Source organism: Podarcis liolepis (genome assembly GCF_965112155.1).
Source record: "Podarcis liolepis genome assembly, chromosome: 3".
Lineage (NCBI taxonomy): Eukaryota > Metazoa > Chordata > Lepidosauria > Squamata > Lacertidae > Podarcis > Podarcis liolepis.
This window is the reverse complement of record NC_139557.1, coordinates 113,056,596-113,083,505: the sequence shown is the minus strand read 5'-3', so window position 1 is coordinate 113,083,505 and position 26,910 is coordinate 113,056,596. Positions and strand designations below refer to the sequence as shown.

The following is a 26,910-nucleotide window of genomic DNA, read 5'->3' as shown; positions in this document are numbered from 1 at the left end:
CACATGCAAAAAAGAATATCAAAATAACGTAGCTAAGTTGAACTTGGAAGTAATCCTGAGACAGTACAGTGCAAAAGTAGTTATTAAAAGCTTTCCTAAGAAGAAAGTTGCTAGGTTTTTGTTCTGTAGGGACAAAAATTTTATTGGCTCAGGCAATGTGATCTAATGTGAGTTGGTTATTCCATAGGGGATAGTTCTAACTGGTTACGGACAAATCCTAATCAGTGGAGCAGATGTATTGAGAAATGGCAGGATATATTAAAACACGGACTTTGCTTTAACAATAAGCAGAAATCTAACAAAGGCTGCTTCATCTGTTATTTACAGTGGTACCTCGGGTTAAGTACTTAATTCGTTCCAGAGGTGCGTTCTTAACCTGAAACTGTTCTTAACCTGAAGCACCACTTTAGCTAATGGGGCCTCCTGCTGCCGCCGCGCTGCTGGAGCACAATTTCTGTTCTCATCCTGGAGCAAAGTTCTGAACCTGAAGCACTATTTCTGGGTTAGCGGAGTGTGTAACCTGAAGCGTATGTAACCCGAGGTACCACTGTATTCAGTATCAGAAAAACACTTCTAACATGGTTTTGGTTATATAGGCAGCAGCCATCTTAGCCGTGTCCAATTGGCACGTGATCAAAGACAGAACAGGATCGGAACACCTGCAAGAAATGGTCGCCACCTGTATGCAAACGATTACTCAGATAAAAATTATTTAATCTGTTGTTGGTCTGCTGCTCACCCAGCTTCGCACTGAAGCGTAAGCCAGGCTCAGATGCACTTTGCCTTAATGCTAGAGTAGCTTACTGTACCCTAATATTGTTCTCTGAGCTCTGGTAGAGGCAGTCAGGCAAGGCCTTCCCGGGAAAAGAATTTCCCTTACAGTGGTGCCTCGCAAGACGAAAAGAATCCGTTCTGTGATTCTCTTCGTCTAGCGGTTTTTTTGTCTTGCGAAGCAAGCCCATTGACGGATTAGCGCTATTAGCGGCTTTTAGCAGCTTATCTGCTGATCGGATCAGCTGATTAGCGGCTTAGAAAAAGGGGGGGGAGGGGAAAAAACCCACAGGAACTCGCAAGGCATTTTCGTCTTGCGAAGCAAGCCCATAGGAAATTCGTTTTGCGAAGCACCTTCAAAACGGAAAACCCTTTCGTCTAGCGGGTTTTCCGTCTTGCGAGGCATTCGTCTTGCGGGGCACCACTGTAGTATTTAAGGTATTACAGAAACCTACCCCTCATTTGTACCCGTCCCCTTCCGGAGAGAGACAGGGTCGACAGAAGGTTCAAGGGGTTCCTGATGTAAGTAAATTACTTGCAGCTCATTTAGTTCTTTGTAACACTTGTTTCTGTTTTTAGTGGAATAAAGGAGAAGAACTTCATGCTCCACTACGAGGTATGGGAACTCACTTCAGCTTCCTAAAAAGCATTTGTGCTTAATTATTAGGAGTAATTACTGTGAAAACATAGGGGCCTGTTCTCGAATTGCTTTCTTTATACCTGGAGCCCGTTCCTGAGGCCTGGAAGCTGCATGCAGGCCTCTTCGGAGCCTTCTTTAGGGAGACAGGCTGTATGTGGAATTGCTGTTCGTCCATCTTGCGGTGTCAGGGTGTATTTAGGGGTTGTATAGAGTTGCACAGTGCTATAATGTATTTATTTTAATTGTTTTGTGATTTTAATACCGTACACTGCTTTGGGTGCTTTAAAAAATAATATTAAAAAAGCAGCTGAATATGTACCATAAATAAAGCGTCTTCTCCCCTCACCCTGACTTTAATAGCGCTGGTATTTGAAACAAACAGGCTCCTTTTCACTCACACCTTTGCTTCTTGCTCGTTTTTGGATAGGTGAGAACCTTTGTTGAGACTGCTGCTGACAAGCTGTGTTCGCTGGTTGCTTTGCTGTCCAAAAGCAAATACCGTATTTTTCGCTCTATAGGACACACTTTTCCGCCTCCAAAAATGAAGGGGAAATCTGGGTGCGTCCTATGGAGCGAATGCAGGCTCCTTGGCTTCAGCGATAGCAACACGAAGCCTCCGAAGCGCAGAGGGAGAGCTCCCCCCGCGCTTCGGAGGCTTCGCGTTGCTTTCGCTGAAGCCGCCCGAAGCCCCCGGAGCGCAGCGCGAACTCCCACTGATCTCCAGGGGCTTCGGGCAGCTATCCGCAAGTCTTCGAAGCGCAGCAGGAGTTCCCGCTGCGCTCCGAAGGCTTGCAGATAGCCGCCTGAAGCCTGGAGAGCGAGAGGGGTCGGTGCACACCGATCCCTCTTGCTCTCCAGGCTTCACTTCACTGGAGAGGCGCTGCACAGTTTTCCCTCTCTGCGCAGCACCCCTTCAGCGAAGCGGGAGGAGAAATGGAAGGGGCTCCGTTTCTCCTACCACTTTGCTGAAGGGGCGCTGAGCGGAGAGGGGGAGAATTTTTTTCCCCCTGTTCTCCCCCTCCTATGGTCCTGTGCATCCTATAGAGCGAAAAATATGGTGAATGGGAGGATTGCTCTTCCTCCTCCTCCTCCTCCTAATCTCAGGATCATAGAACTGTAGAATTGGAAAGGACCCCAAGAGTTATCTGGTACAATCCCCTGAAATGCTAAAGCATCCACGCATCTCAGCTAAAGCACCCATAATTGCCTCTTCCTAATCTCTCTCTGTCTCTCAAACACACCAGAGTGTGTATGAGAGATAGAAAGAGATCGATATTAGGGGAAGATTAGGTTTGGAGTGAGTACACCATACACTGGTAGGGTGTAGTGCTTAGAGTGCTGAGCTAGGACCTTGGAATCCAGGTTTCAGTTCTACGCCAAGAAGTTCACCTTCGACCAGTCACAGTTTCTCAGCATAGCCTACCTCATAGGGTTCCAAGGATAAAATGAGGTAGGGGAGAATCTTGTGCTCTACCTTCAGCTCATTGGAGAAAATGTGAGATATAAATGTAGCAGTAGTAGATGGTGGAAATACAGTCGTACCTTGGATCCCGAATGCCTTGCGAGTCGAACGTTTTGGCTCCTGAACGCTGCAAACCTGGAAGTGAGTGTTCCGGGTTGTGAACGTTCTTTGGAACCCGAACGTCTGACGTGGCTTCCGATTGGATGCAGGAGCTTCCTGCAGCCAATTGGAAGCCACGCCTTGGTTTCCAAATGTTTTGGAAGTTGAACAGACTCCCTGAATGGATTCCGTTCGACTTCCGAGGTACCAATGTAATAACAGTAGCAGCAGAACCAGATAGGTGATAGCTGAAAATGTTCTGCAGCTGCTTGCGCAAAGGAACCTGATCCACTGGAATTTTTTGATTTTCCACCCTCTCTTATTAAGAGGACAATTTGTAAATCATCCCTTGGCTTATCCAAATTTTTATATATATATATATATATATATATATATATATATATATATATATAGTCCAGTAGCACCTTAGAGACCAACTAAGTTTGTCTATTGATAGTGAAACTTTTGAGTACTGAAGCTACAGAGATTTTTGTGGAAAATGGTTGAACTTCAGCATAGTAATAATAATTAATAATAATTTATTATTTGTACCCTACCCATCTGGCTGGGTTTCTGCAGTTTTAAGACGTGTTTAAAAATGTTGGAGAGTTTTGATTTGGTTTCGAAAGAAACCTCTTTCATACTTTGAAACAGAAGATCCTGAAAAGTGTCTAAACCTTAAAATTAGGCACTAATGCAAACTTCCATTTGTACAGCATAGTATAGCAACTCTAAGTAAAGCTACTTTAACTGATAAAACGCCTGGAGGTTTTATCACTTTGAATTATAGTTCAAGTATTCACTCTGATCTACCTAAGATTGTTGCTTTCATTAGGTGTGCATATCTCCGCATAGGATAAGCCAGATAGTTTATTTTTTGAAAGGTCATATTGTTTTCGTGACGACTGTGAAAGTGTACAACTTAAAATATGTGGCTGAAGATTATTCCAAAGGGTAGCATATTAATAACTCTGCAAATGACTCATTGCATGAGCATATTTTTATCCTTTTGGGTGAATTCCTAGGATGTTTGCCTTGAAATGAATGCTGACAATCAGATAAGCATTATACTGAATTTCTCCCCCTCTTGATATATTAAAATTTTGCAGTTTCCTCCATACGCAACTAACGAGATTGGCAAAATTACTGGCATGAATAGACGAGAGCTCGGCCACGGTGAGTAAGAACAGAAGAAGCTGAATATCTAGACTGAAACTGAATTACTCCTTGTAATTCACAACATAATTTTTTTACTTATAGGTGCACTTGCAGAGAAGGCTTTGAAGCCTGTGATTCCCAGTGAATTCCCTTTCACAATAAGGGTTACTTCAGAAGTACTGGAGTCAAATGGTATTTGATTTTTATTATTTGACTGTTGCTCAGAATGTGTGGGTGGAATTCAACTTACCGCTAAGCAGATCGTTCCATCGCGCAAGCAGAAATGCTTGCGCTGATAAAACTATCTCCACTCGCCCCACACCTATGATTTGAAATCTGACAGGGCCCTTATCACAAGGCTAATGGGAAGGGCAAAGGATGAGGTCCACCCCTGTTACTTTTTGAGATTTCCCCCCTTTTTAGAAGGCGCAAGGGGTCATGAATTAGCTAATGGGCTTTGGCCTAATATTTGTGTATTTCATTAGAGAAACCCCTACTCTTTCCCCCAGGGACGCGGGTGGCGCTGTGGGTTAAACCACAGAGCCTAGGACTTGCCGATCAGAAGGTCAGCGGTTCGAATCCCCGCGACGGGGTGAGCTTCCTTTGCTCAGTCCCTGCTCCTGCCAACCTAGCAGTTCGAAAGCACGTCAAAGTGCAAGTAGATAAATAGGGACCGCTCCGGCAGGAAAGTAAACGGCATTTCCGTGTGCTGCTCTGGTTCGCCAGAAGCGGCTTAGTCATGCTGGCCACATGACCTGGAAGCTGTACGCTGTCTGCCTCGGCCAATAAAGCAAGATGAGCGCCGCAACCCCAGAGTCGTTCACGACTGGACCTAATGGTCAGGGGTGCCTTTACCTTTACCTTACTCTTTCCCCCATAATTTCAGCACATATCTTTAGACTATTTACTGTTGCAGATGTTAGCTGAAATTTCTGAACCGCAACAAAACGGTCCAAAAACCGAGTGCTTCTTGTATCTAGAAAGAAAACTCCCTATCTCAGGGAGAAATATAAATCATACAGTGGCAAACAGTTGTCCATGTCTTTTGTGTTGCTAAGAAACTTATTTATATGCAGATCATATATTTTAGTGGCTACTCAAAAAGGGTTGATTGCATAATTTTGTGGTTTCTATTTCCAGGATCATCGTCAATGGCTTCTGCTTGCGGTGGGAGTTTGGCACTGATGGATGCAGGTATTCCACAAAGAAGAATTCATATTTTGGGATGTGTTTATGCATAGGTCAGTGGAAGTGGCACCAAAACTCAGAAATGCATAATTTCTCTTTTATTGTTAGGAGTCCCAATATCGTCTCCTGTCGCAGGTGTTGCTGTTGGTTTGGTTTCCAGGGCTAATTCTGAAAAAAATGGAGACATTGAGGATTATCGCTTGCTAACAGACATTCTGGTAAGAGATCCTAATTGAGTCTTGTTTCTCGGTATTCAAAAGATCTGGACTCTAGCTTAAAACTCCTATCTGTGACATGTGTAAATTACAGTGGTACCTCAGGTTAAGTACCCTGGGGTGCCTTGAATGATGGTCAGGGGTGCCATGGGCAACACTGGCCTCTGTCCTTCCCTGACTCCTCTGATGCCCTCTCACGTCTCTGCCTCCAAAAGGCTTGCACAGCTGTTCGTTGCAGCAGCCCTGGATACAAGCTCCCCAGGCGAATGGTGGCTCTGTGGCTGGACAGGGGTGCTGGTTGCCAGGAGCTGAGGCAGCTCAGAGACCAGTGGTGGATGCAGTGGCTGCCCAGAGGACTCCCAATGAAAGTGGGGAGGAGAGGAGGCTGAGGGAACACTCCACAAGGGAGGGTATTTTAAAAAGGGTGTGACACAACTGGGTTTCTGAGCCCCACAGGGGTGCAGCAGAACGAATGTAGTTGGTCAAGGGACCCATGGACTCAAAAACGTTGAAGACCTCTGCATTAGATGTATGCATGAATTGGTATATAGTAATTGTGTCTGCTTACCTGAAATCTTGGAAATCATAGTTCTTTTGATGGAGCTAGTGTTCTCTGATAGAATTCTTACCACTTTCATTGGCTTGAAATAAGCTTAAGCTTGTAGTGCAGTTGTATTCAAACTCTTCTAAAAAATACCCCTACTTTGTTATCTGACTTTTTCCAAGGAAACCATGAAACTATAATTAGGGGACTTCTGCTAAAGGTTCCTCAGACAGGGACTGTCTGCGAAAATATGTTGCAAGTATAGGTTTTGTGGTTGCAGCCAAAATGTAGGAATTGTTTCAACCTATTGTGGTAGAATCCCTTTATTATGTTCAGGGCTAGGATGTTGTTTTTTGGGGGTCTGTGAGTAGAACCTCTGTGGTCTTGGAAAGACATTTGGAATATATTTATTTTCTGCAGGGAATAGAGGATTATCATGGTGATATGGACTTCAAAATGGCTGGAACGAATAAAGGAATCACTGCCTTACAGGTATCCTCCTCCAATCCTCTTAAATTGAAATAAACCTCTGTTCCAGAAAAAAACGATGCCGTTGATCATGATTTTAACTTTTTCACTTGTGTATCATTAGGCTGATATCAAGCTGCCAGGGATACCCCTAAAAATTGTGATGGAAGCGATTCAGCAAGCCACAGGTGAGTGTAGAGCGCATGGCGTTTGATTTTCACTGCTGTTTTAATAATTTCCTGTGAAATGGACAATCAGCCCTATTAGAACAGTACAGTGGTACCTCGGGTTACGAACTTAATTCGTTCCGGAGGTCTGTTCTTAACTCGAATCTGTTCTTAACCTGAGGTGCACTTTCGCTAATGGGGCCTCCCGCTGCAGCGCTATTTCCGTTCTCATCCTGCGGCAAAGTTCGCAACTACTTCCGGGATAGCGGAGCTCGTAACCTGAAGCGTTGTAACCTGTAAATCCTTATCAGTGCCCACCTTAATCTCTGACTTGACTATTGTATTTAGGTGGTGCTCTTTGAGGTTACGCCTTCTAAATAAAAGCCTCTTGAAAGCTTCTGTAACGGCGTGCATTCTGTCCCTACATACCAGAGGCAGAACCTCAGGCCCACAAACATGCTTTTGCCCGATTTGAAAGTCCTGGGACGTCAAACCACCTTTTCTTTGATAATGTTCATTTTTGTGTTTTTCTTCAGCGATTTTCATATTTTTGCTACCTGCTGTAGGCCCATTTGGTGAACTACACATTGCACTATGAGCACAAATAATAAATTAACAAATCGCTCTTCTGGTTTTGGCCTTTTGAGGATGCCTGGTTAAAATTGTTGGTGTAACAAGCAATCATTGTTAGACATAGGAAGTTCAGTGGTGTGAGAAGAATAATTTTGATGTGTGAATAAAAAAAAAATCATTTCATTGTTAAAATGTGTGGTTTCTTATGTGCCAGGTAAATTGGTTGTCTCTTTTTCCAGTGTTTAAAAGTTAGGCGACAGGTTCATGATATGCAGGAAAAAATATTTAATATTAAAGGGATTCAGCATATTTGAGAGGTTATTAACCTAATATGCATTATTCAGAATGCTTCTATATGCAATAAAATGTAATAAAAGACTTGAAGACGAAAGATATGCACTGGGCATATATTTGTTTGGAGCCAAGGTACTCCTTGGACACAATCTAAAAAATAAAAATATGATAATACTGAGATCCTCATCCTTCATGTTAAGTTTTGTAAAAGAGCTTTTAGCTTATGGGTCACTTCATTTTAAACTGCGGTGGGGAACCTGTGGCCCTCCAGATGGTTCTGGACTTTGTCCATTGTCCCTCACCATGCCCATGCTGTCTGGGGCTGATGAGAGCTAGAGTCCAACAATATGTGGAGGGCCACATGTTAACTATCCCTGCTCGAAGCAAAATGGCTGATCAGTTTTTTTAATGTGCATGCTGCGAGACCTCAATTTGGTGTCCTAATGAAAAGTTAGGTAAAGGGACCCTTGACCATTAGGTCCGGTCGTGACCAACTCTGGGGTTGCAGCGCTCATCTTGCTTTATTGGCCGAGGGAGTTGGCGTACAGCTTCCGGGTCATGTGGCCAGCACGTCTAAGCAGCTTCTGTCGAACCAGAGCAGCACACGGAAACGGCGTTTACCTTCCCGCTGGAGCGCTACCTATTTATCTACTTGCACTTTGACGTGCTTTCGAACTGCTAGGTTGGCAGGAGAATGAAGAGTTATCTTGCATCTAATAAACAAAACCTACCATTGACTGTTAGACAGCAAGCCCAGCTTTAATATTTTCCTTTTCATGTTATCGTTTTCATTTCTTAAAGGAATGCATCTGAAGGCAGCCCTGTTTAGGGAAGTTTTTAATGTCTGATGTTTTATTGTATTTTTAATATTTTGTTGGAAGGCACCCAGAGTGGCTGAGGAAACCCAGCCAGATGGGTGAGGTATAAATAATATATTATTATTATTATTATTATTATTATTATTATTATTATTATTATTATATTAAGCAGAATAGCCTCAAAAAAATAACCAAGAATGTCTTTAAGTTGCAGCCACCATGACTAATCAGCATATGAAGCAGACTTTCTAAACTTTGGGTTCTGTGTTGTTGAACTACAACTCCCATCTTCCATAGCCAGCAGGGGCAGCAGTGAGGACTGATGGGAGTGGTAGACCAACAACATCTGGGAATCCAAATTTGAGAAAGGCTGGCATAAAGGTTTAGATACAGTGGTACCTCGGGTTAAGTACTTAATTCGTTCCAGAGGTCTGTTCTTAACCTGAAACTGTTCTTAACCTGAAGCACCACTTTAGCTAATGGGGCCTCCCGCTGCCGCCGCGCGATTTCTGTTCTCATCCTGAAGCAAAGTTCTTAACCCGAGGTACTATTTCTGGGTTAGCAGAGTCTGTAACCTGAAGCGTATGTAACCCGAGATACCACTGTAGTTGATTTACCAATTAGAAATAATTAAACATTGCAAACTTTACTCCATATGGGGCAGCTTTCACTAGCCTGTTGCCTCCAGAGGTTCTGGATTGCAGTTCCCATCTGCCTCATGCTGGCTGGGGAGCTATGGTCAGAAACATCTGGAGGGCACCATGTTGGTGAAGGCTGGTATGGGGAAAACACCTTGTGAATTCACAACTGCATCATCTGCTTTGATACTCTTTGGCTTACATCTTAGCCATATTTCTTCCCAAACTGTTGTTTATAGGCAGTGAACTCTGCCCACCCAGCGTGACTTCTGTTTCTGAAAAAGAAAGCTGGCTTGCTCTCATTTTTCTCAGAAAAGCAATTTTGATTTCTTTCCATCTGCTAGCTTGCTTGCAGAAAAGCCGTGTGTTAGAGAAAGCGTTCCGTGTGACATAAGCAAATGTGACCAATTCCAAGCAAGGTGTTCATTGAAATAAATTTGAGGGTGGAGGGTGGTTTCTACCTAAATAACATATGGTGGCCCATAATTTAGATGAACTTGTGATTGCACTGGGTGTTGTGTTTTTGTATCCCAAGAATCAGCTTCAGAAGTCACACACGCACGGTCAATACAATACAGTGGTACCTCAGGTTAAGTACTTAATTCGTTCCGGAGGTCCGTACTTAACCTGAAACTGTTCTTAACCTGAAGCACCACTTTAGCTAATGGGGCTTCCAGCTGCCACTGCACCGCCGGAGCACGATTTCGGTTCTCATCCTGAAGTAAAATTCTTAACCCGAGGTACTATTTCTGGGTTAGCGGAGTCTGTAACCTGAAGCGTATGTAACCTGAAGCGTATGTAACCCGAGGTGCCACTGTACCAGCAAAAGTTTACACCAATGGAATAAGGATTCATTATTGCACAGTGATTTAAGTGCTCTGTGGTGTAATGTGCTTCACCTGGGGGAGGGAGATGTAGGGCTTTTTAAAACGCGCTGGAAATAATGCACAGCGCTAGACAGAAGATCTGCTGCCCTAAATGCCTTTATGAAGCATAAAACTGGAAAGAATTCTGCTCTTTTATTGAACAATGCAGCTCCCCGAAAGTGCCTCAAACCCTCGCTGTGCTGCTGCGTGCAAAGGTTTTGCTTGATTAGTCATGTTAGAAGCATTAGGGAAGAAAGGAAGGTTTCCTTGCAACAAAATAGAGATTTTTTAAAAAAATGAAAGCATTTAACATGTGTGTTCTATATTTAAACTAGAAGGGGTTTTTGTGTGTGTGTGTGTTTTTCTCCCTTAGTGGCAAAGAGAGAAATATTGCAAATTATGAACAAAACGATTGCAAAACCTAGAGCGAGCAGAAAAGAGAACGGACCACTTGTAGGTAATAGCATTTGTAATTAACTCTACATGTTCTGAGCGGTGGGGTGGGGAGTGCAGTTCGACGGCCAAAGTTCTCGCAGGTGTGCAAACCATTCTTTCTAAGAACAGTGGTTGGTGGTCAAGGATACAGCCCATAGTTGTCAGGCTATGCATACATTGCTTTTTAGATTAGAACCTTTCTTTCAAGTTAATTCCTAATTCAGTATAGGCTTAGGTTTCTTAAATGTCTATTTCACTTCCCACTACAAAAGTCCTGAAAGGAGCTACAACGAAAGGAGAAATTCCATAACAAAAGTCACATAAGCATGTTAAAAATTTGTTCAGGATACAGTACTATTAAAGGCTTCATCCCACGTCTAAAATAAGGTAAATAATGCTGGTTTGTAAACATCAACTTAGCTGGTTATATCTGGCAAGTAAGAATCACCTTCAGGTGATCAGGAAAGGAGTAAACATTTGTAAATTCAGGGTAAATTTTGTTTATACTTCATTTCAGACTGCTAGTATGGCAAAGCCACCGCCCCTCCCATTTTTTGTGAACTAATGAATTTTAACTTACAAGGCTACCATAAAGTGATGGCATCTTTTGAGCTGAAAAGTTACGTCTTTAAGATAATAGTTTAGGTCCTGAATTCCCTTCTATTCATGGAAGGGCTTTTGATCTAACAGGATCCTGCTGGCAGAAAGAAGAAAGGTCGCTTTTCCTGATTCCTCCTGCATTCTCATATACACTCCAAATGATTTTTGTGGGGCAGAAGGGCGTTACATGGGAAATCAGAGGAGTTCACCTCCCCTCATCTACTGGTAGGGGTGTCCCATGGATGGAACTTTTATTCCCATTGGAGAAAATGAGTTCCAGAACGATGCCACGATATTTTAAGTCTCTAAAAATATTAACATGTTTACGTACAGTCAGGATAAAAGTATTGTGTGGGTGGGTGTGGAAATCCCTTGATCCTATTATTGCAACAAATTTCTCACTTAAAACTCTTTGCATTTCAGAAAATGTTCAGGTGCCATTATCAAAAAGGGCGAGATTTGTTGGCCCTGGAGGTTATAATTTAAAAAAACTTCAAGCTGAAACTGGTGAGTCTTCATTGATTTTTGATGTGTACGTTTGCGAATTTATTAAATTATCCTGTTCTCCTTCCCCAAAATTGAAGCACATGCCTTTCTCTATAGGGAGGAACGCTTTGCATATATAGCTGTACTCACAAAGTTGATAATGCAGACTAAAAGCAGGGATACGAATAAAGTTTTTTGTTTTCTGGTGGCCGTGTGCTTTCTCTTAGTGCAAATGAAATGTAGACGAGAATCATAGAATTGTAGAGTTGGAAAGGACCACGAGGGTCATCTAATCCAACCCCCTGTGATGGCAGGAATCCCAACTAAAGCATCCCTGACAGATGACCATCCAACATCTGCTTAAAAACTGCCAAGGAAGGAGAGTCCACAACCTCTCAAGGGAGTCTCTTCTGCTGTCAAAAAGCTCTTACCAATATTAAAATTTGTACTGCTGCTTAGTTGGGATCACCTTTCTTGAAACTTGAAGCCATTGGTTTAGGTCCTACCCTCCGGTGCAGGAGAAACAAGCTTGCTCCATCTTCAACGTGACAGGTATTTGAAGGTGGCTATTGTATCTCCACCCAGTCTCCTCTTTCCAGGCTAAACATACCTGTAGACCAGGGGTCAGCAAACTTTTTTAGCAGGGGGCCGATCCACTGTCCCTCAGACCTTGTGGGGGGAGCCAGACTATATTTTGAAAAAGAAAAAAAAAAGAACAAATTCCTATGCCCCACAAATAACCCAGAGATGCATTTTGAATAAAAGGACACCTTCTACTCATGTGAAAACACGCCGATTCCCGGGCCGGATTTGGAAGGCGATTGGGCCGGATCTGGCCCCCGGGCCTTAGTTTGCCTACCCATGCTGTAGACTCTTTCCCTTTCTCATGAAAACTTTCTCTATTTTGCACTTCCTGCCGTTAACCTTAACAACAGCCAATACCTGCCAGAGTTTCCTTAAGCTAGTTGGCTTCAGTTTCCTGCAGGAGATCCGGATGGCATTGGCATCCTTCATTATAGTGAACGTGGAGGAGAATTCATTCATTAGCAGAGATGAGTAAGAGGGTGCATTGGGACCTACTGGCAGATCTCTTTGCAGTAGATTAGCACGGAGATTTCTGACACCCAGCTGCAGCAAGATTACTTTCCCACTGATATGTAGGCTGGTGAGAGGCAGCGAGCAAGAGTGGAATTTTCTTCCATAAGGACTGTGAGTTCAGCTCCGTTGTGGAACGGAGAACGAATTCCTAGGCTCAGAATCTGCAGAGTAGATCCAACAAGTCTGAAATCTGTCTGCTCCTTCCTCTTGATCTTACGTTGATGATTTGGGCATTATGTTTTCACCCCTTGATTCCTACACATCTCTAGCACCAGTGTGTTGAGTCACTTAACAATTCCTGTACAAAACCACCCAATCTTTTCTTCTTTTCTTTTTTTACAGCAGTATTGATTTTATCCACATTTTTTATCCTGCAGGGGTAACCGTTAGCCAAATAGACGAAGAGACCTTTTCTGTATTTGCTCCAACGCCGTCCGCTATGCATGAAGCACGAGAATTTATTACCGAAATCTGCAAAGATGATGTAAGTGCATATTTTAAGGACTTTGATATATTGTGCATATGCTTCATGTATCAAGATCCATCTCTTAATATAGGTACGGCTGCTTTTCCTGCTGCCTTAAGCCTATTAGATAGGGTGTGCTAAAACATATAACTAAGATATGATGGCCACAATCCATAGAGCTATTAGAAGGGGCTTGTTGGTGCCCAGTGCAAACTTTGCATTTTTCATCGAGCAGCAGGTCCTGTGCCGAATCACACACACAAATTCCAGACTCCTTGGTTTTGCGGAACTAGTCATTCATCTCTTTCTGGTTTCTTTCTTATAGCAGGACTATCAGTTGGAATTTGGAGCTATTTATACAGCCACAATAACAGAACTGAGGTAAGAGAAACTCATCAGGTTATAATGATTAATGATCCACTAAGCTCACTGGGTAATACAGTGGTACCCCGCAAGACGAATGCCTCGCAAGACGGAAAACCCGCTAGACGAAAGGGTTTTCCGTTTTGGAGGCGCTTCGCAAAACGAATTTCCCTATGGGCTTGCTTCGCAAGACGAAAGCCCATAGGGAAATCTCTGGGACAGCGGGGAAGCGCAGCGCATTTAGAAGCGCTCGGGGAAAGCAGCGCACTTCGCTGCTTTCCCCGGAGTGCTTTTAAATGCGGGCAGCTGGGAGGGAATCCCTTGGCCCCCCGCCGGACTTCCCGAAGCTCTTTTGAAGTCCGGCGGGGGGCCAAGGGATTCCTTCCCAGCCGCCCGCGTTTAAAAGCACTCCGGGGAAAGCAGCAGGGGGTCCCGGGGAGGTTTTAAAATGCTGGGGGTCAGCAGCGCTTCGCTCCCGACCCCCAGCATTTTAAAATCTCCCCGTGTCCCGGGAAGGTTTTAAAATGCTGGGGGTCGGCAGCGCTTCGCTCCCGACCCCCAGCATTTTAAAACACTGTTCCGAAGCGGGGAGGGGGGCGGGGACATCTGCCCCAGCCGCCCCACTTCGGAACGCTGTTCCGAAGCGGGGAGGGGGGGCGGGAAGACCTGCCCCAGCCGCCCCACTTCGGAACGCTGTTCCGAAGCGGGGAGGGGGGGCGGGAAGACCTGCCTCAGCCGCCCCACTTCGGAACGCTGTTCTGAAGTGGGGAGGGGGGGCGGGGACACCTGCCCCAGCCGCCCCACTTCGGAACGCTGTTCCTAAGCGGGGCGGGGGGCGGGAACACCTTCTGAAGGCGGGCAGGGGGCGAAAGTCTTTGTCCCCCTGCCTGCCTTCCCAGGGGCTTTTAAATCACCCCGGACAGCGGAGAAGTCCTCCGCTGTCCGGGGCGATTTTAAAATGCCGCCCGCCAGCATTTTAAGATCGCCCCGGACAGCGGAGAAGTCCTCTGCTGTCCCAGGGTTTTTTAAAATGCTGGGGGTGGGAAGAAAAGCCCTTGTCCCCCCCCCCCCAGCCTTCAGAAGAGGTCCGGGGACAGACTGGTCTGAAGGTGGTTTCCCTAGGAACGCATTAATTGATTTTCAATGCATTCCTATGGGAAACCGTGCATCGCAAGACGAAAAAACCGCAAGACGAAGAGACTTGCGGAACGAATTAATTTCGTCTTGCGAGGCACCACTGTATTAGGCTAGTCATTGCCTCTGACTCCAGCCTATTTCACAGGGTTGTTTTGAGGATTAAACATGGAGGAAGGAGAACAATGTACATTACCTTGAGTGTGTGTGTTTTATATAAGCAAATATTCCATGCTTAGCTTGAGTATATAATGTATATTTTATATATGCCTACAAACATCATGAACACAAATCTGAAAATGGTGGTGAAGACTAATATTTTTGCTTCATTTGAAGGATTACCGTATTTTCCCATGTATAAGACGCCTCCTATTTTGGGGGGCTCCAAATTAAGAAAACACCCCTCAGCACTACCCGTGTATAAGACGAGATCCTATTTTAAACCTAATTTTTTTGGAGGGGAAAACCTAGCCTTATACACAGAAAAATATGGTATGTTTAAAAATAGGTCATTTTAAAGTTAAATACAAGTGCAGTGATTTGTAAACGTCTTGATGCAGCTTCTGTTTAGTCTGATACCTCCCTCACCTCATAACTGACCTGATTCTGCACCCTATCCAGCCGTTTAATTATATTTTTAAAAAGTGAATCTGGAATTGCACAACTGCTGTTGCCCATATATAAAGGCAGTTGTGTGCAACAGACCTGAGGGAGTGCATCATTCCACAACTCCCTCCCAGACCCTTAAATCAGAATACAAATGACACCCAGCCCCATCTCTCATTTAAATCAGAACCAGTGAAGGCACTGAATGAGTGCCTGGAGGCGGTTGGAGGATGGATAGCAGCTAACACATTGAGGTTGAATCCTGTCAAGACAGAAGTACTGTTTTGGGGGGACGGGGCAGGCAGGTGTGGGGAACTCCCTGATCCTGAATGGGGTAACTGTGCCCCTGAAGGATCAGGTGCGCAGCCTGGGAGTCATTTTGGACTCACAGCCATCCATGGAGGCACAGGTTAATTCTTTGTCCAGGGCAGCTGTCTACCAGCTCCATCTGGTACGCAGGCTGGGACCCTACCTGCCTGCAGACTGTCTTGCCAGAGTGGTGCATGCTCTGGTTATCTCCTGCTTGGACTACTGCAATGCGCTCTACGTGGGGCTACCTTTGAAGGTGACCCGGAAACTGCAATTAATCCAGAATGCGGCAGCTAGACTGGTGACTGGGAGTGGCTGCCAGGACCATATAACACTGGTCCTGAGAGATCTGCATTGGCTCCCAGTACGTTTCCGAGCACAATTCAAAGTGTTACCTGAAGGAGTGTATACCTGAAGGAGCGTCTCCATCCCCATCGTTCAGCCCGGAGACTGAGATCCAGCTCCGAGGGCCTTCTGGTGGTTCCCTCATTGTGAGAAGTGAGCTTACAGGGAACCAGACAGATGGCCTTCTTGGTAGTGGCGCCCACCCTGTGGAACGCCCTCCCATCAGATGCCAAGGAAATAAGCAACTATCCTATTTTTAAAAGACATCTGAAGGCAGCCCTATTTAGGGAAGTTTTTAATATTTAATGTATTGTTTTCATACTCGATTGGGAGCCACCCAGAGTGGCTGAGGAAACTCAGCCAGATGCGGGGTATAATAAATTATTATTATTATTATTATTATTATTATTATTATTATTATTATTTTATTAAATGTGATTTAATACTGACCCCCCTATCCACATTCTTACCAGCCTTACTGCATAAGAATGGAGATTAAGATGTCCACAAAACTATTGAGATAAGGACTGCAAAGCATATATTTTTTTGTGCACTTCAGAAAAGGTTAGAGAATAAGTAAAGAAAACAAGCCTGCAGAAAATAAGGTGGTTCTTTTATCCTGCCAAGAATAGAGGAATGTGTGGAACAGGCTTAGCTTCATCTAAGTAAGGATATATTGTTCAACACAAGCCCTCTCATCACATTCTGTTGACGTAAAGCAAGTTCTACTCTTCTTCTTTTTTTAATGCAGAGATATTGGGGTGATGGTAAAATTGTACCCAAACATGACTCCCGTTCTACTTCACAACTCTCAGCTGGATCAAAGAAAGGTATTTATTTTTTCCTTCAGTAGTGGCTGAGTTGTGCTTTGGTGCTTTTGCTATTTCCTGGGCCATTACTGTGGAGATGTGGTGCTCAGGAAGCTATGCTAGTAGGTCAGGAAGTCTGCCTCTTGGCCATGCTTATCAGAAGAGTCATTTGAGGCAGGAGCCACCGAACTAGTAAGTTTACAGCCAATATCGAGCCATGACCACCTGCTGATACTGTGGAACTTTTCATTTCCTTTCTTTCCACCACCATCCCAGACCCACCGCCCTGCCCCAGATCTGCTCCAAATGGTCCTCAAGAGCAGTGTTCCCCAACCTTGGGCCTCCAGCTGTTTTTGGACTACAACTCCCATCATCCCTCGCTAGCAAGACCAGTGGTCAAGGATGATGGGAATTGTAGTCCAAAAACAGCTGGAGGCCCAAGGTGGGGGAACACTGCTCTAGAGTGTGTGAGGGACTGCAGAGGGGAGGAGATGATGGAGAAGCCCAGTTGTGTGAGGGGGCACCTGCACGTGCTATGTTCCATCTCACCCATTACAGTGGTACCTCGGGTTACATACGCTTCAGGTTACAGACTCCGCTAACCCAGAAATAGTGCTTCAGGTTAAGAACTTTGCTTCAGGATGAGAACAGAAATTGTGCTCCGGCAGTGCAGCAGCAGCAGCAGGAGGCCCCATTAGCTAAAGTGGTGCTTCAGGTTAAGAACAGTTTCAGGTTAAGTACGGACCTCTGGAACGAATTAAGTACTAAACCCGAGGTACCACTGTATCTTTAAGGTTTGGCCCCATTGATCTGTGCTATTACTGTCACATGAATGGGTCATTCTGACCATGGTGGCCACTTAGAGAATTTTGCAGTTACATGTTAACACCAAGCAAATGGAAGATGGAAAGGTAAAAGAAGAATAATTCATGCCCCAGGAGAGTAGGATTTTCTGGCAAATAATTGGATAAAAATAATGATATTGACCCTCTGTTCTAGATTAAACATCCTAGTGCTCTTGGATTAGAAGTTGGCCAAGAAATCCAGGTAAACTTTAAACCAATATATGAACATCCTCTAGGTGTTTTTCAATTGTCTAAGAAGGCTAATGTGTATGTAAACTCAATGGACACCATCCGTAAACTGTTCCTTTTGCGCAGCTAGCATTTCATTAGGTTACAGTACGTAATAGATCTCTGCTATGCTATGTGATTTCTGCTGTTCATGTACAGTCCTTATAATGCACATGCGGGGGCAAAGTGGGATTGTTTGGGATGAGAGTGTGTGCCTGTTCAGGTGTCCACAAATCCTCTTGCCAGGGATAAATTCTCCTGGCTCTCTGGCATGTAAAGCACTGAAGCACAGATTCCCCTCCCCAGAGCTCCCATTCGCACTGTGCTTCAGATAAGGTGAGAAAACAGCAGGGATCTCTTCCCAGAAGTGGGACAAATGTTCTCGTTCTCCATACATTAGTGCAAATTAGAGAAGACCCCTCCCTTCCTTTCTCCTAACTCTTCTGCGCTTGCCAGAGGATTCAGAGGAGGGAAGTGGGTCACTGGTGACTATAAATAGTAGCTGGCTAGTAAACTGACTCAATATTGGGGGGAATTTTCATTTTTCATATCCCTCTGGCTTGACAGTAGGTCTGTCCTTCTGCATTTCCACTTGGGACAGGGTCTGCCTGAGGTGGAAGGCCTGTTTCTGAGGTGCACTGTTTCCAACTGCGAGAGGGCCTTGTTCTTATTAAATGATCCTCCGCACATAGAAAACTGGTCTGTTGGGGGAGAATCAAAGAATTCTAGAGTTGGAAGGGACTATGGGAATCATCTGGTCCAACCCCCTAAGCTAGAACTGTTGTCTGTGCGCAGTGTGTTTGTATGTAGGAACATCCTGTTAGGTGAAGCCCCACTTGAAAACAGGACTATGGGAAAAGGGGGGTTGATAGGTATATATTCTTGTCTCATACAATCCCACAGGTCCATGTACATACCGTATGTTCCGGCATACAAGACGACTTTTTATCCATGGGATATCACCTCAAAAGTCGGGGGTCGTCTTATACGCCGGGTATACGCGTTGGGAAGGGACGCGGGTGGCGCTGTGGGTTAAACCACAAAGCCTAGGACTTGCCAATCAGAAGGTTGGCGGTTCGAATCCCTGCGATGGGGTGAGCTCCCGTTGCTCGGTCCCTGCTCCTGCCAACCTAGCAGTTTGGAAGCAAGTCAGAGTGCAAGTAGATAAATAAGTACCGGTCCGGCGGGAAGGTAAATGGCGTTTCCGTGCGCTGCTCTGGTTCGCCAGAAGCGGCTTAGTCATGCTGGCCACATGACCCGGAAGCTGTACGCCGGCTCCCTCGGCCAATAAAGCGAGATGAGCACCGCAACCCCAGAGTCGGCCACAACTGGACCTAATGGTCAGGGGTCCCTTTACCTTTACCTTATACGCGTTGGGAAGGAGGAGAGGGAGCCAGTGAGCAGAGGCGCCCCTTCTGCTGTCGCTCCTCCTCCCTCCCCCAAAGAAGGGGACACGGAAAATCCTTCCAAGCATGGCACTTACTCGCCGGCCCTCCAAACACCTCGCCTTGGGCTGCTGCTGCTGTGACGGCAGAGGCAGCGGAGGGGTGCGCGCTCTGCCCCGGGCGGCGCTCAAACGCTATAACTCTAAAACTGAACACCAAAAGTTGGGGGTCGTCTTATACGCCCAGTCACCTAATACACCGGAATCTACAATACATCGCAAAGGCTCGGTTTGGACATCACGCTCAACCAAAGTGTGGCATAGTGTGAATGAGCAAAGGTGTAGGCTCTTGGATTGAAGATTCTAGCTGCTTAGCTCCTCCTGGTTGTTTTGCTGCAAGCCATGGTTTGGCTTAATGTGTTGTCTGAACCCAGGCTCTTTCTACACAAACCAAAGGTTGTAACCAAGGTTCGTAATGTGGTTCAAAGCTCAGGGTGAACGAGGCCAAAGTCAACGCTCTCCATGGTCCAAAACAGAAATTAACAAAAATGGGACCACAAGGCCTTTATGCACTTGCGATGGCACACCCACAAAAGTCTTTCTGCACAAGGTATTTCTGGTTTTCTGAAATTGCTTAGTGCGGCCGCAGGGAATCCTCAGATGTTATTAGTAGAAAAGAAAGGGAAGCCTTTTCACTATTGAGGCTTTCAGTCATACCCTGTTATTATTAATACTGCCTGCCTATATTGTAAAAGCAAATAGTTAAAAATAGGATTTTTTTAAAAAACAATTAAGGTGTTTAAACTTTTATACTGAAGTGTCAAATCCCCTTACAGACTATCAATTCCATTTCTTCCCAATGAACAGGTGAAATATTTTGGGCGTGATCCTACTGACGGCAGAATGAGGCTTTCGAGGAAAGTGCTTCAGTCTCCAGCTACAACAGTGGTTAAAACACTGAGTGACAAGAGCAATATAGTCGTGGGAGGTGCCGTTCTAGAGCCTGCTAGTTCAACATCGTAGCAACTTTTATTCGGAAGTGTAGAAATCTTTCTGGACCTATCAATGCTGTGACCCTCTGACAAGAGACTAAATTGTTGTGAAATGACAAGTTCTTATCATGCAGGTTTGTATACCACACAGAGAAATATTTTAAATTTTGTATAAAGATCAGTGGATATCAGTTCATTTTCTGTCGTTTGATTCTTTTTCTTTTCCCCTCATAGATTTTTTTTCCTTTTGAAAAACATGCCCATAGCAACACCTCTGTAAATTATGTAAAACTTGAAACAACACTTCCAAGTAGCTGGACTGTTTCCAGACAATAAGAAAAGAAAACTGCCTACTGCTTAACACCTTTTGTTGCTCAAGAGGTGTGTTGAAGATACATTTGTGTGTGTGCACACTCAGCTGTCTTCTGTATATTGTTTGGCTTGCAAGAATGTCTTTAAAATATCCAAACAGCTCATTCTCTCGCATAGTAGAAAATGACCTCCGTGATCTATTTAACTCTGCGGTAGGCTTTGCTTTGAAACCCTTTCAATACAAGTTTATGTTCATCTTTCCCATTAGAAACTAGTGACGATGGGACTGACTGCTATAAAATGGAGCAAACTGCGCAACACAACTTTGCAGGCGAACGTTTTAGCAAATGCATATTTATAACTGAACAAGAGCAATCTGGCAAATTTAGTGCGACTTTGAAGAATGGCAGGCTGATCCCATTATGAACATTTTTTAAAAGACATTTTCAGGAGAGCTCATCAAAGACAGTGTGGCTTTTTTGTCTTTTGGTCACACTGAATGTGTAACATTCATTTATTTCACACTGGAATCAGGTCCTCAAGCTACCAGTTGAGAGATACAGGTGGTTGGGCAGGAACAACCTTTGGGATGTATAAAGACTAGTGGAGAGAGGATGGCCCGTGGGCTGCCAACGTCTGTTCGGAAAAACAAGATGAAAACTGAAATGGATGCCTTAAAATGCAAATCTGATAAATTTATTGAAGCTCTGGAGGCATTGCTGCAAATCTCTTGTGGTGTTATATTGGAAATGGTGAGCCTGCCATTGTGTACAGTAGCACAAGGGGAAAAATAGGCACAACATCCTTCTCTTGGCCTCAGAATAAATAAGACACACTAATTGTACGTACAGGGATGCACATTGTTAAATGTGACAGTCTACCTTCCTGGGGGGAGATGTAAGTGTGAAGAACAACATAGGATGAGCAAAACAAAACTCTCTTTAACCAGAAAGAAACCTTGCAAGATGTATGGATTTACTATGTTATTTTCATAAAATGCTAAGCTCCCAAGTGTGTTGTACTTTGAAATTATTGTTGCATATTGAGAGCCGCACTTCTCAGTAGAAGCGATAACCTAAATGTCAAAATGAACCAACAGCTAGAAGAAATATTGGGTGCTCTCCAGTGTTAAAACCATACTGAGAGTGCAGCTGTTGGCATCTGTCTGTCTTGAGAGACAATGGAGTGTGCCTCTGGGGGTGAAATAAAGCTGTTGCATTAACAGCAGTGCTGTGACCTCCCTGGGGCACAAGGCTGCCAAGATGACAAGACCCCCTCTCAGCCTCATGGATATAGTCCAAAGGAAAGCAGAGCAATCAATTTGGCACCAGCTTGGCTGCAGGAGTTGCTGGAAGGAGGTGTACAAAGGCGCCTTCCAACTGTTTCAGATCTCCACTCCAGATTTGTGTAGTGCTTAATCCTCAGCCTTTTCTCTCTCTTGAAGATATCCTGCAAGGCAGCGGAGCTTTAGGATCTGAGTTTTCCTTCTCCTAGGTGGGCTGCCTTCCTAGGTTGTTGAGCGCCATCTGCCCTTCACTCCCCACTATGGCAAGTGTGCGGAAACTGCCTTCTTGACCATTGGACCCACTCTTGGTCTCATCCACTCAATCCACGAGAGCATGTTTTCACATGCTGTTGTTGTTGTTTAGTCGTTCAGTCATGTCCGACTCTTCGTGACCCCCTGGACCAGAGCACGCCAGGCACTCCTGTCTTCCACTGCCTCCCACAGTTTGGTCAAACACACGCTGGTAGCTTCGAGAACACTGTCCAATCATCTCGTCCTCTGTCATCCCCTTCTCCTTGTGCCCTCCATCTTTTCCAAAATCGGGGTCTTTTCCAGGGAGTCTTCTCTTCTCATGAGGTGGCCAAAGTATTGGAGCCTCAGCTTCAGGATCTGTCCTTCCAGTGAGCACTCAGGGCTGATTTCCTTCAGAATGGAGAGGTTTGATCTTCTTGCAGTCCATGGGACTCTCAAGAGTCTCCTCCAACACCATAATTCAAAAGCATCAGTTCTTCGGCGATCAGCCTTCTTTATGGTCCAGCTCTCACTTCCATACATCCCTACTGGGAAAACCATAGCTTTAACTATACGGACCTTTGTTGGCAAGGTGATGTCTCTGCTTTTTAAGATGCTGTCTAGGTGAGTCCCTAACTCACTGAGGTTTTGAGACACATCAACTACTCTCCTCTGGTTTAGCCGGCTAGTCAAAGCCATTCCCAGGGTGTGGCCGCTGTCACATGCTGACTGCTTCTAGTAGTCACAAGTGAGAACTGAATGCGGGGTGGGGACCAAAGGTGGACGTTTTCCCTATCAAATACATCCAGGCACAGACTGAGAGCAAATTCTAGAGGGAATCACTCTGAAGCATCTTCTGTTTGCTGCTGCCAGAGAAGTCTATTTAGCCCAGTGTTGACTGTGAAGGAGAGCCCGGCTTGATCAGACCAAAGCCTCATCAAATCCTGTGCTCAGGAGCAGGACATGAGCACAACAGCAATTCTCTTATGGCAGCAGTGGGGCCCTCGGCAAAGGTGGGAGGGTGTCCCAAAGGGTAGGTGCCATCAAACTAAATGGTGCCATTCCTATGTCACATGGAATGGGCCTCCTGATGAGATTGCTTTGTTATGGTATTGTGACCAGCCCTGAGATCCTGCGATGGAGAAGGGACTAAAAATATGTTTAATGGTGAATAAAACAAATATGGATGGAATATTGCTTTTCTGCTGTTTGATCAAGGCTGCTATTCCCCCCCCCCTCTGTGTGTGCACTAGGAAGTAAATCCCACTGTGTTCTGTGGGACTTACTCAAGAGTGCAGCCTGTGCGAGTTTATCGTGCCATCAGGACTATGATTCCCTAGCGCTATAAACCCTTGGCTGCCCTGAGAAGCACCTCTTAGTTGTTGTGTCTGTGCATTAAGTTTAGCTGGCAAGGTCATGCAGAGGGTATTCTCAGCAGCCAGAGGCTTGCCCCAATGAGTATGTCTTTCATAAGTGTTGTAGGACAACTCTCCCTGTTGCAGCTTGTTCTTGAAGCCTAAGGTTAAGGTGATCTCACATTTTATTTGCATAATTAGATATGCAAATATGTGTCACAACAAGCCCCGAGTCTAAACAATAGTGACTGGTTTGTTGGTCTCGGCATAACCATTAGCTGCTCCAGTTTGAACCATTGAGACACGTCCTTCGTCCTGGAACTTAGTTGTAAGCACCTTGGGGAACAATAAAGGTGCTGAGGTGGAATTAACTTCTGAATTGTTTAGTATATAATTAGTCTATCACCCGGCATAGTATGAAGAGTTATGGACTATCCTTTAATGAAGGTGACATCATTTTGTGCATTAATTGTTCCGGGGGAAAGGAAAAGAACTCCAATACTGCTATCCAAGTAGTGTTTTCTTATCTACAGTGTTCTCAGTGGTCTGTAACTTCACAGTTTTAGGCTTTTGTAAAACAGATATTCTGAGGACTGGGTTAGAGTTCCCACAACTCTTAATGTTTTGTTTGAAGTTCAGTAGTAATTGTAGTTTCAATGAGAGAAAGTAGGACTCACTTTGGTGAATTTATTGTCAATTGATTTGGAAATATTGTTATGACTCTGAGTCTCTAGCTAACTCAGTAATTTTAACTTACAGAGTTTTTGGGGGGAAATAAGTGTTCTGTTGCGGTCAAGACTGCTCCAATCACAGAAGCGAACTAGGCCACCACTTGGTGTGCAAAACATATTGGAGAGTCTTCAGCTTATATAATCTTTGGAAAAGACACACAGGAGCTCAGCAGTTCTTACACAGATTGAAATCTCCTGCATTCCATCATTTATTGTTGTCCTGAGCTTCATTTTCAGCCCAGGATTTAGACTCAGTTTTAAAGGGAAATAAGCAACTAGCATGAATTAGAAAATAGTATCCTAATCAATTACAGTGGTGCCTCGGGTTACATACGCTTCAGGTTACATACGCTTCAGGTTACAGACTCCGCTAACCCAGAAATATTACCTCGGGTTAAGAACTTTGCTTCAGGATGAGAACAGAAATCGGGCTCCGGCGGCACAGCAGCAGCAGGAGGCCCCATTAGCTAAAGTAGTGCTTCAGGTTAAGAACAGTTTCAGGTTAAGAACGGACCTCCGGAATGAATTAAGTACTTAACCCGAGGTACCACTGTATACTGCTTTGTTGCTGTTTAGTCGTGTCCGACTCTTCGTGACCCCATGGACCAGAGCACGCCAGGCACTTCTGTCTTCCACTGCCTCCCGCAGTTTGATCAAACTCATGCTGGTAGCTTCGAGAACACTGTCCAACCATCTCATCCTCTGCTTAGCATATCATAAAACACAACTGTATACAGCAGATCAGAATAGCTATGAATAAAAGCAAGAAAAGGAAGGTTCCATAAGTGTTCACAAGGTTATGGATTGTACAGTTAGATAATGTCTTTTCCAAATGTTTAATTCATCCAAAAAAATAAAAATAAAAAAGAGGTCCCAGGGCAGATATTAGCCACTTCCAGGAGGCTGGAGTTCGTAGGTGTCAGCCATGTAAAGCCTGAATAACTAGAACTCATGTCCTCACAGGGACACAATAGATATTGACAACAGCCAGATGTTCGTTATTTTAAAGAGATTGTTCGTGTTTTTGTGAATGTTGTATCAGAACAGAGGTATCGTTAGCTTCATGGCTGAGTGGAGGGGGGAGGATTTGAACCCTTGGCCTCTGTAGCCTGACACTCTATCCCAAGTATCTTCAATCTTTTCAGACCCAGTTTAAACCCAAACATGCATTTTGGGAATCCATTTCCCCATCTTTTATTGTACGTTTGCATAGCGCTCCTGTTGCAGCCCATCTTGGATCAGGCAACCCACCCGTCGAAGGCCATGCTCTAACCACTACACCATATTAGCCAGCCCCTTTTCCTGCTGCACCCCCCCCAATACTGGAGCCCCTGGGTATGTCCAACTCCCCATGCAAACTCCTCACCCTCACTATGTAACCTGCACCACAAATGTCAAATGGATAAACGCCTTTATGGCTCTGCAGCTCCAGTCTATGCACTATGCAATAGTTTTTGGTTTGTCCCCCTGCCCACCATGCCATAGCTGAAGGACACTGATTCCAGATTTCTCTGGAACTAGTCCCAGTGCCCTAGGCAAGGCTACAACTTACAACCCCCAAGCCTGACTGCTAGCTTCGAATTTCAAAAGCGGGTGTCTTGTAGGAAAACGAAAAGCGCAAAACTTGGAACCGCTGAATTTAACTTAAATTGCAATAAGTAGTAATGCAGCAACCTTTGATTACCTTCTTCAAATGCAAAAAAAAAAAAAAATGTTTCGGCGTGCAACCTTGCAAATTGTGATGTTCTAATTTTAAGTCTCGCTTTGCATGCCTTTTCCTTTGCAAATTTTGTCACCAATTCCTTCAGGTCAAAAGTGCTGGTACTTGGGCATGTTCAATTGATATCGTTGCCAAGCCAGCTACTCTCTTTTGCAACGTTGAGTTTAAGGAGGTTTTTTTAATAATCTTGAGCTTTGAGAAAACGGCACGTGAAGTGAGTGTTTGCCCATGTGGAGGCAATGGGCCTGAAGCCTTACCCACTATTTACTGGTTTGCCCAATATAGGAGGATTTAAGAGCAGCCTCATTCAAATATTTAAATATCCCAGTTGATCGATTGATTGAGCATCTGATTTAACTTTTTATTAGGGGGCAGCGTCCCCTATACCTCTGAAAAAGTGGCCTGTTTTGGCCTTTAGAGCAGCAATTTTAAGGAGAAAAGTTTGTGGTGGGTTTAAAGTTAAATTATTCAGGGGAGCAAACTCATCTGACAGAATGCCTGGATTTAATTTAAAAAAAACAATTTACCTTGTGATGTATTTTATTCTGTTTAATGTATTTGCTATTGTTATCGGCTTTGGCTACACAAATAAATAATATTCATATATCCGTGATAACTGAGGGAAATGCTTTCACCTCGGAGGTGATACCCGCCCATGCCTGCATCCCTTCTTTAATACGTTTCAAATAACATTTAAATGGGAAAATGGTACGGAAAAGGTACAAAGAAGAAGGCAGACGCAAGAACCTTCAAAGCTTTTACAAAACACAGCCCACTTTCGTCTCATTTGCAACAAAGAAAGAACATGCGTAGAACACGGAAACCCGAGGCATTGACTGCTTTTCAAACCGGCAGCTATGAAATCAGTGTATTATTTCATTATTATTTATCTTTGTTAAATTTGTATACCGCCCTTCGTCCGCACATCTCAGGGTGGCTCATAAAAACACAAGCTAAGAAACACCTGGGCGGAGTTGGGGTGGTGGTTGTGTGTGGGGAACCTTAACTGATTGTTTGTTTCAGGTAGGTAGCCTTGACACAGTCGAAATAAAAAAATTAAAAATTGTCCAGTAGCACCACAGAGACCAACTAAATTTGTTCTGGGTATAAGGTTTCCTGTGTATGCACACTTCAGATTGTTTGTTCCTGTATTCAAAACATTGGTGTGTGTGTGTTACTTATTTAATTATAATTAATTAAATTAAATTTTAATTTAATTTTAATTCCTGGGAAGGGCTGTGGACGGGTTGGTTGTTTTTTTTAATCTGCGCGGGC

At 44.4% G+C, this 26,910-nt stretch overlaps 2 protein-coding genes across 4 annotated transcripts in view; both read left to right on the top strand.

Moving 5' to 3' along the window:
- EFEMP1 (EGF containing fibulin extracellular matrix protein 1) overlaps positions 1-10,335 on the top strand; it is a 142,802-nt gene extending 132,467 nt beyond the window's left edge. The window contains exon 13 of the transcript XR_014523576.1: positions 8,785-10,335. The gene's annotated coding sequence lies outside the window, so the exon portion shown is untranslated. The remainder of the gene's footprint in view (positions 1-8,784) is intronic.
- Positions 1-20,197, top strand: part of PNPT1 (polyribonucleotide nucleotidyltransferase 1) — a 38,779-nt gene extending 18,582 nt beyond the window's left edge. For 2 of the 3 annotated variants that reach the window (XM_083494339.1, XM_083494340.1), the window contains exons 15-28: positions 1,351-1,387; positions 4,082-4,148; positions 4,233-4,322; positions 5,271-5,324; positions 5,427-5,536; positions 6,498-6,569; positions 6,670-6,733; positions 10,275-10,358; positions 11,360-11,443; positions 12,898-13,004; positions 13,312-13,367; positions 16,495-16,573; positions 17,552-17,599; positions 19,877-20,197. In XM_083494339.1, the coding sequence (XP_083350465.1) occupies positions 1,351-1,387; positions 4,082-4,148; positions 4,233-4,322; positions 5,271-5,324; positions 5,427-5,536; positions 6,498-6,569; positions 6,670-6,733; positions 10,275-10,358; positions 11,360-11,443; positions 12,898-13,004; positions 13,312-13,367; positions 16,495-16,573; positions 17,552-17,599; positions 19,877-20,032 (1,108 nt within the window). In that variant the 3' untranslated portion in view covers positions 20,033-20,197. Of the gene's footprint in view, positions 1-1,350; positions 1,388-4,081; positions 4,149-4,232; positions 4,323-5,270; positions 5,325-5,426; positions 5,537-6,497; positions 6,570-6,669; positions 6,734-10,274; positions 10,359-11,359; positions 11,444-12,897; positions 13,005-13,311; positions 13,431-14,595; positions 16,574-17,551; positions 17,600-19,876 lie in introns of all 3 variants that reach the window. The other variant, XR_014523544.1, reaches the window with a different exon arrangement.
- The last annotated feature ends 6,713 nt before the right edge of the window (positions 20,198-26,910 follow it).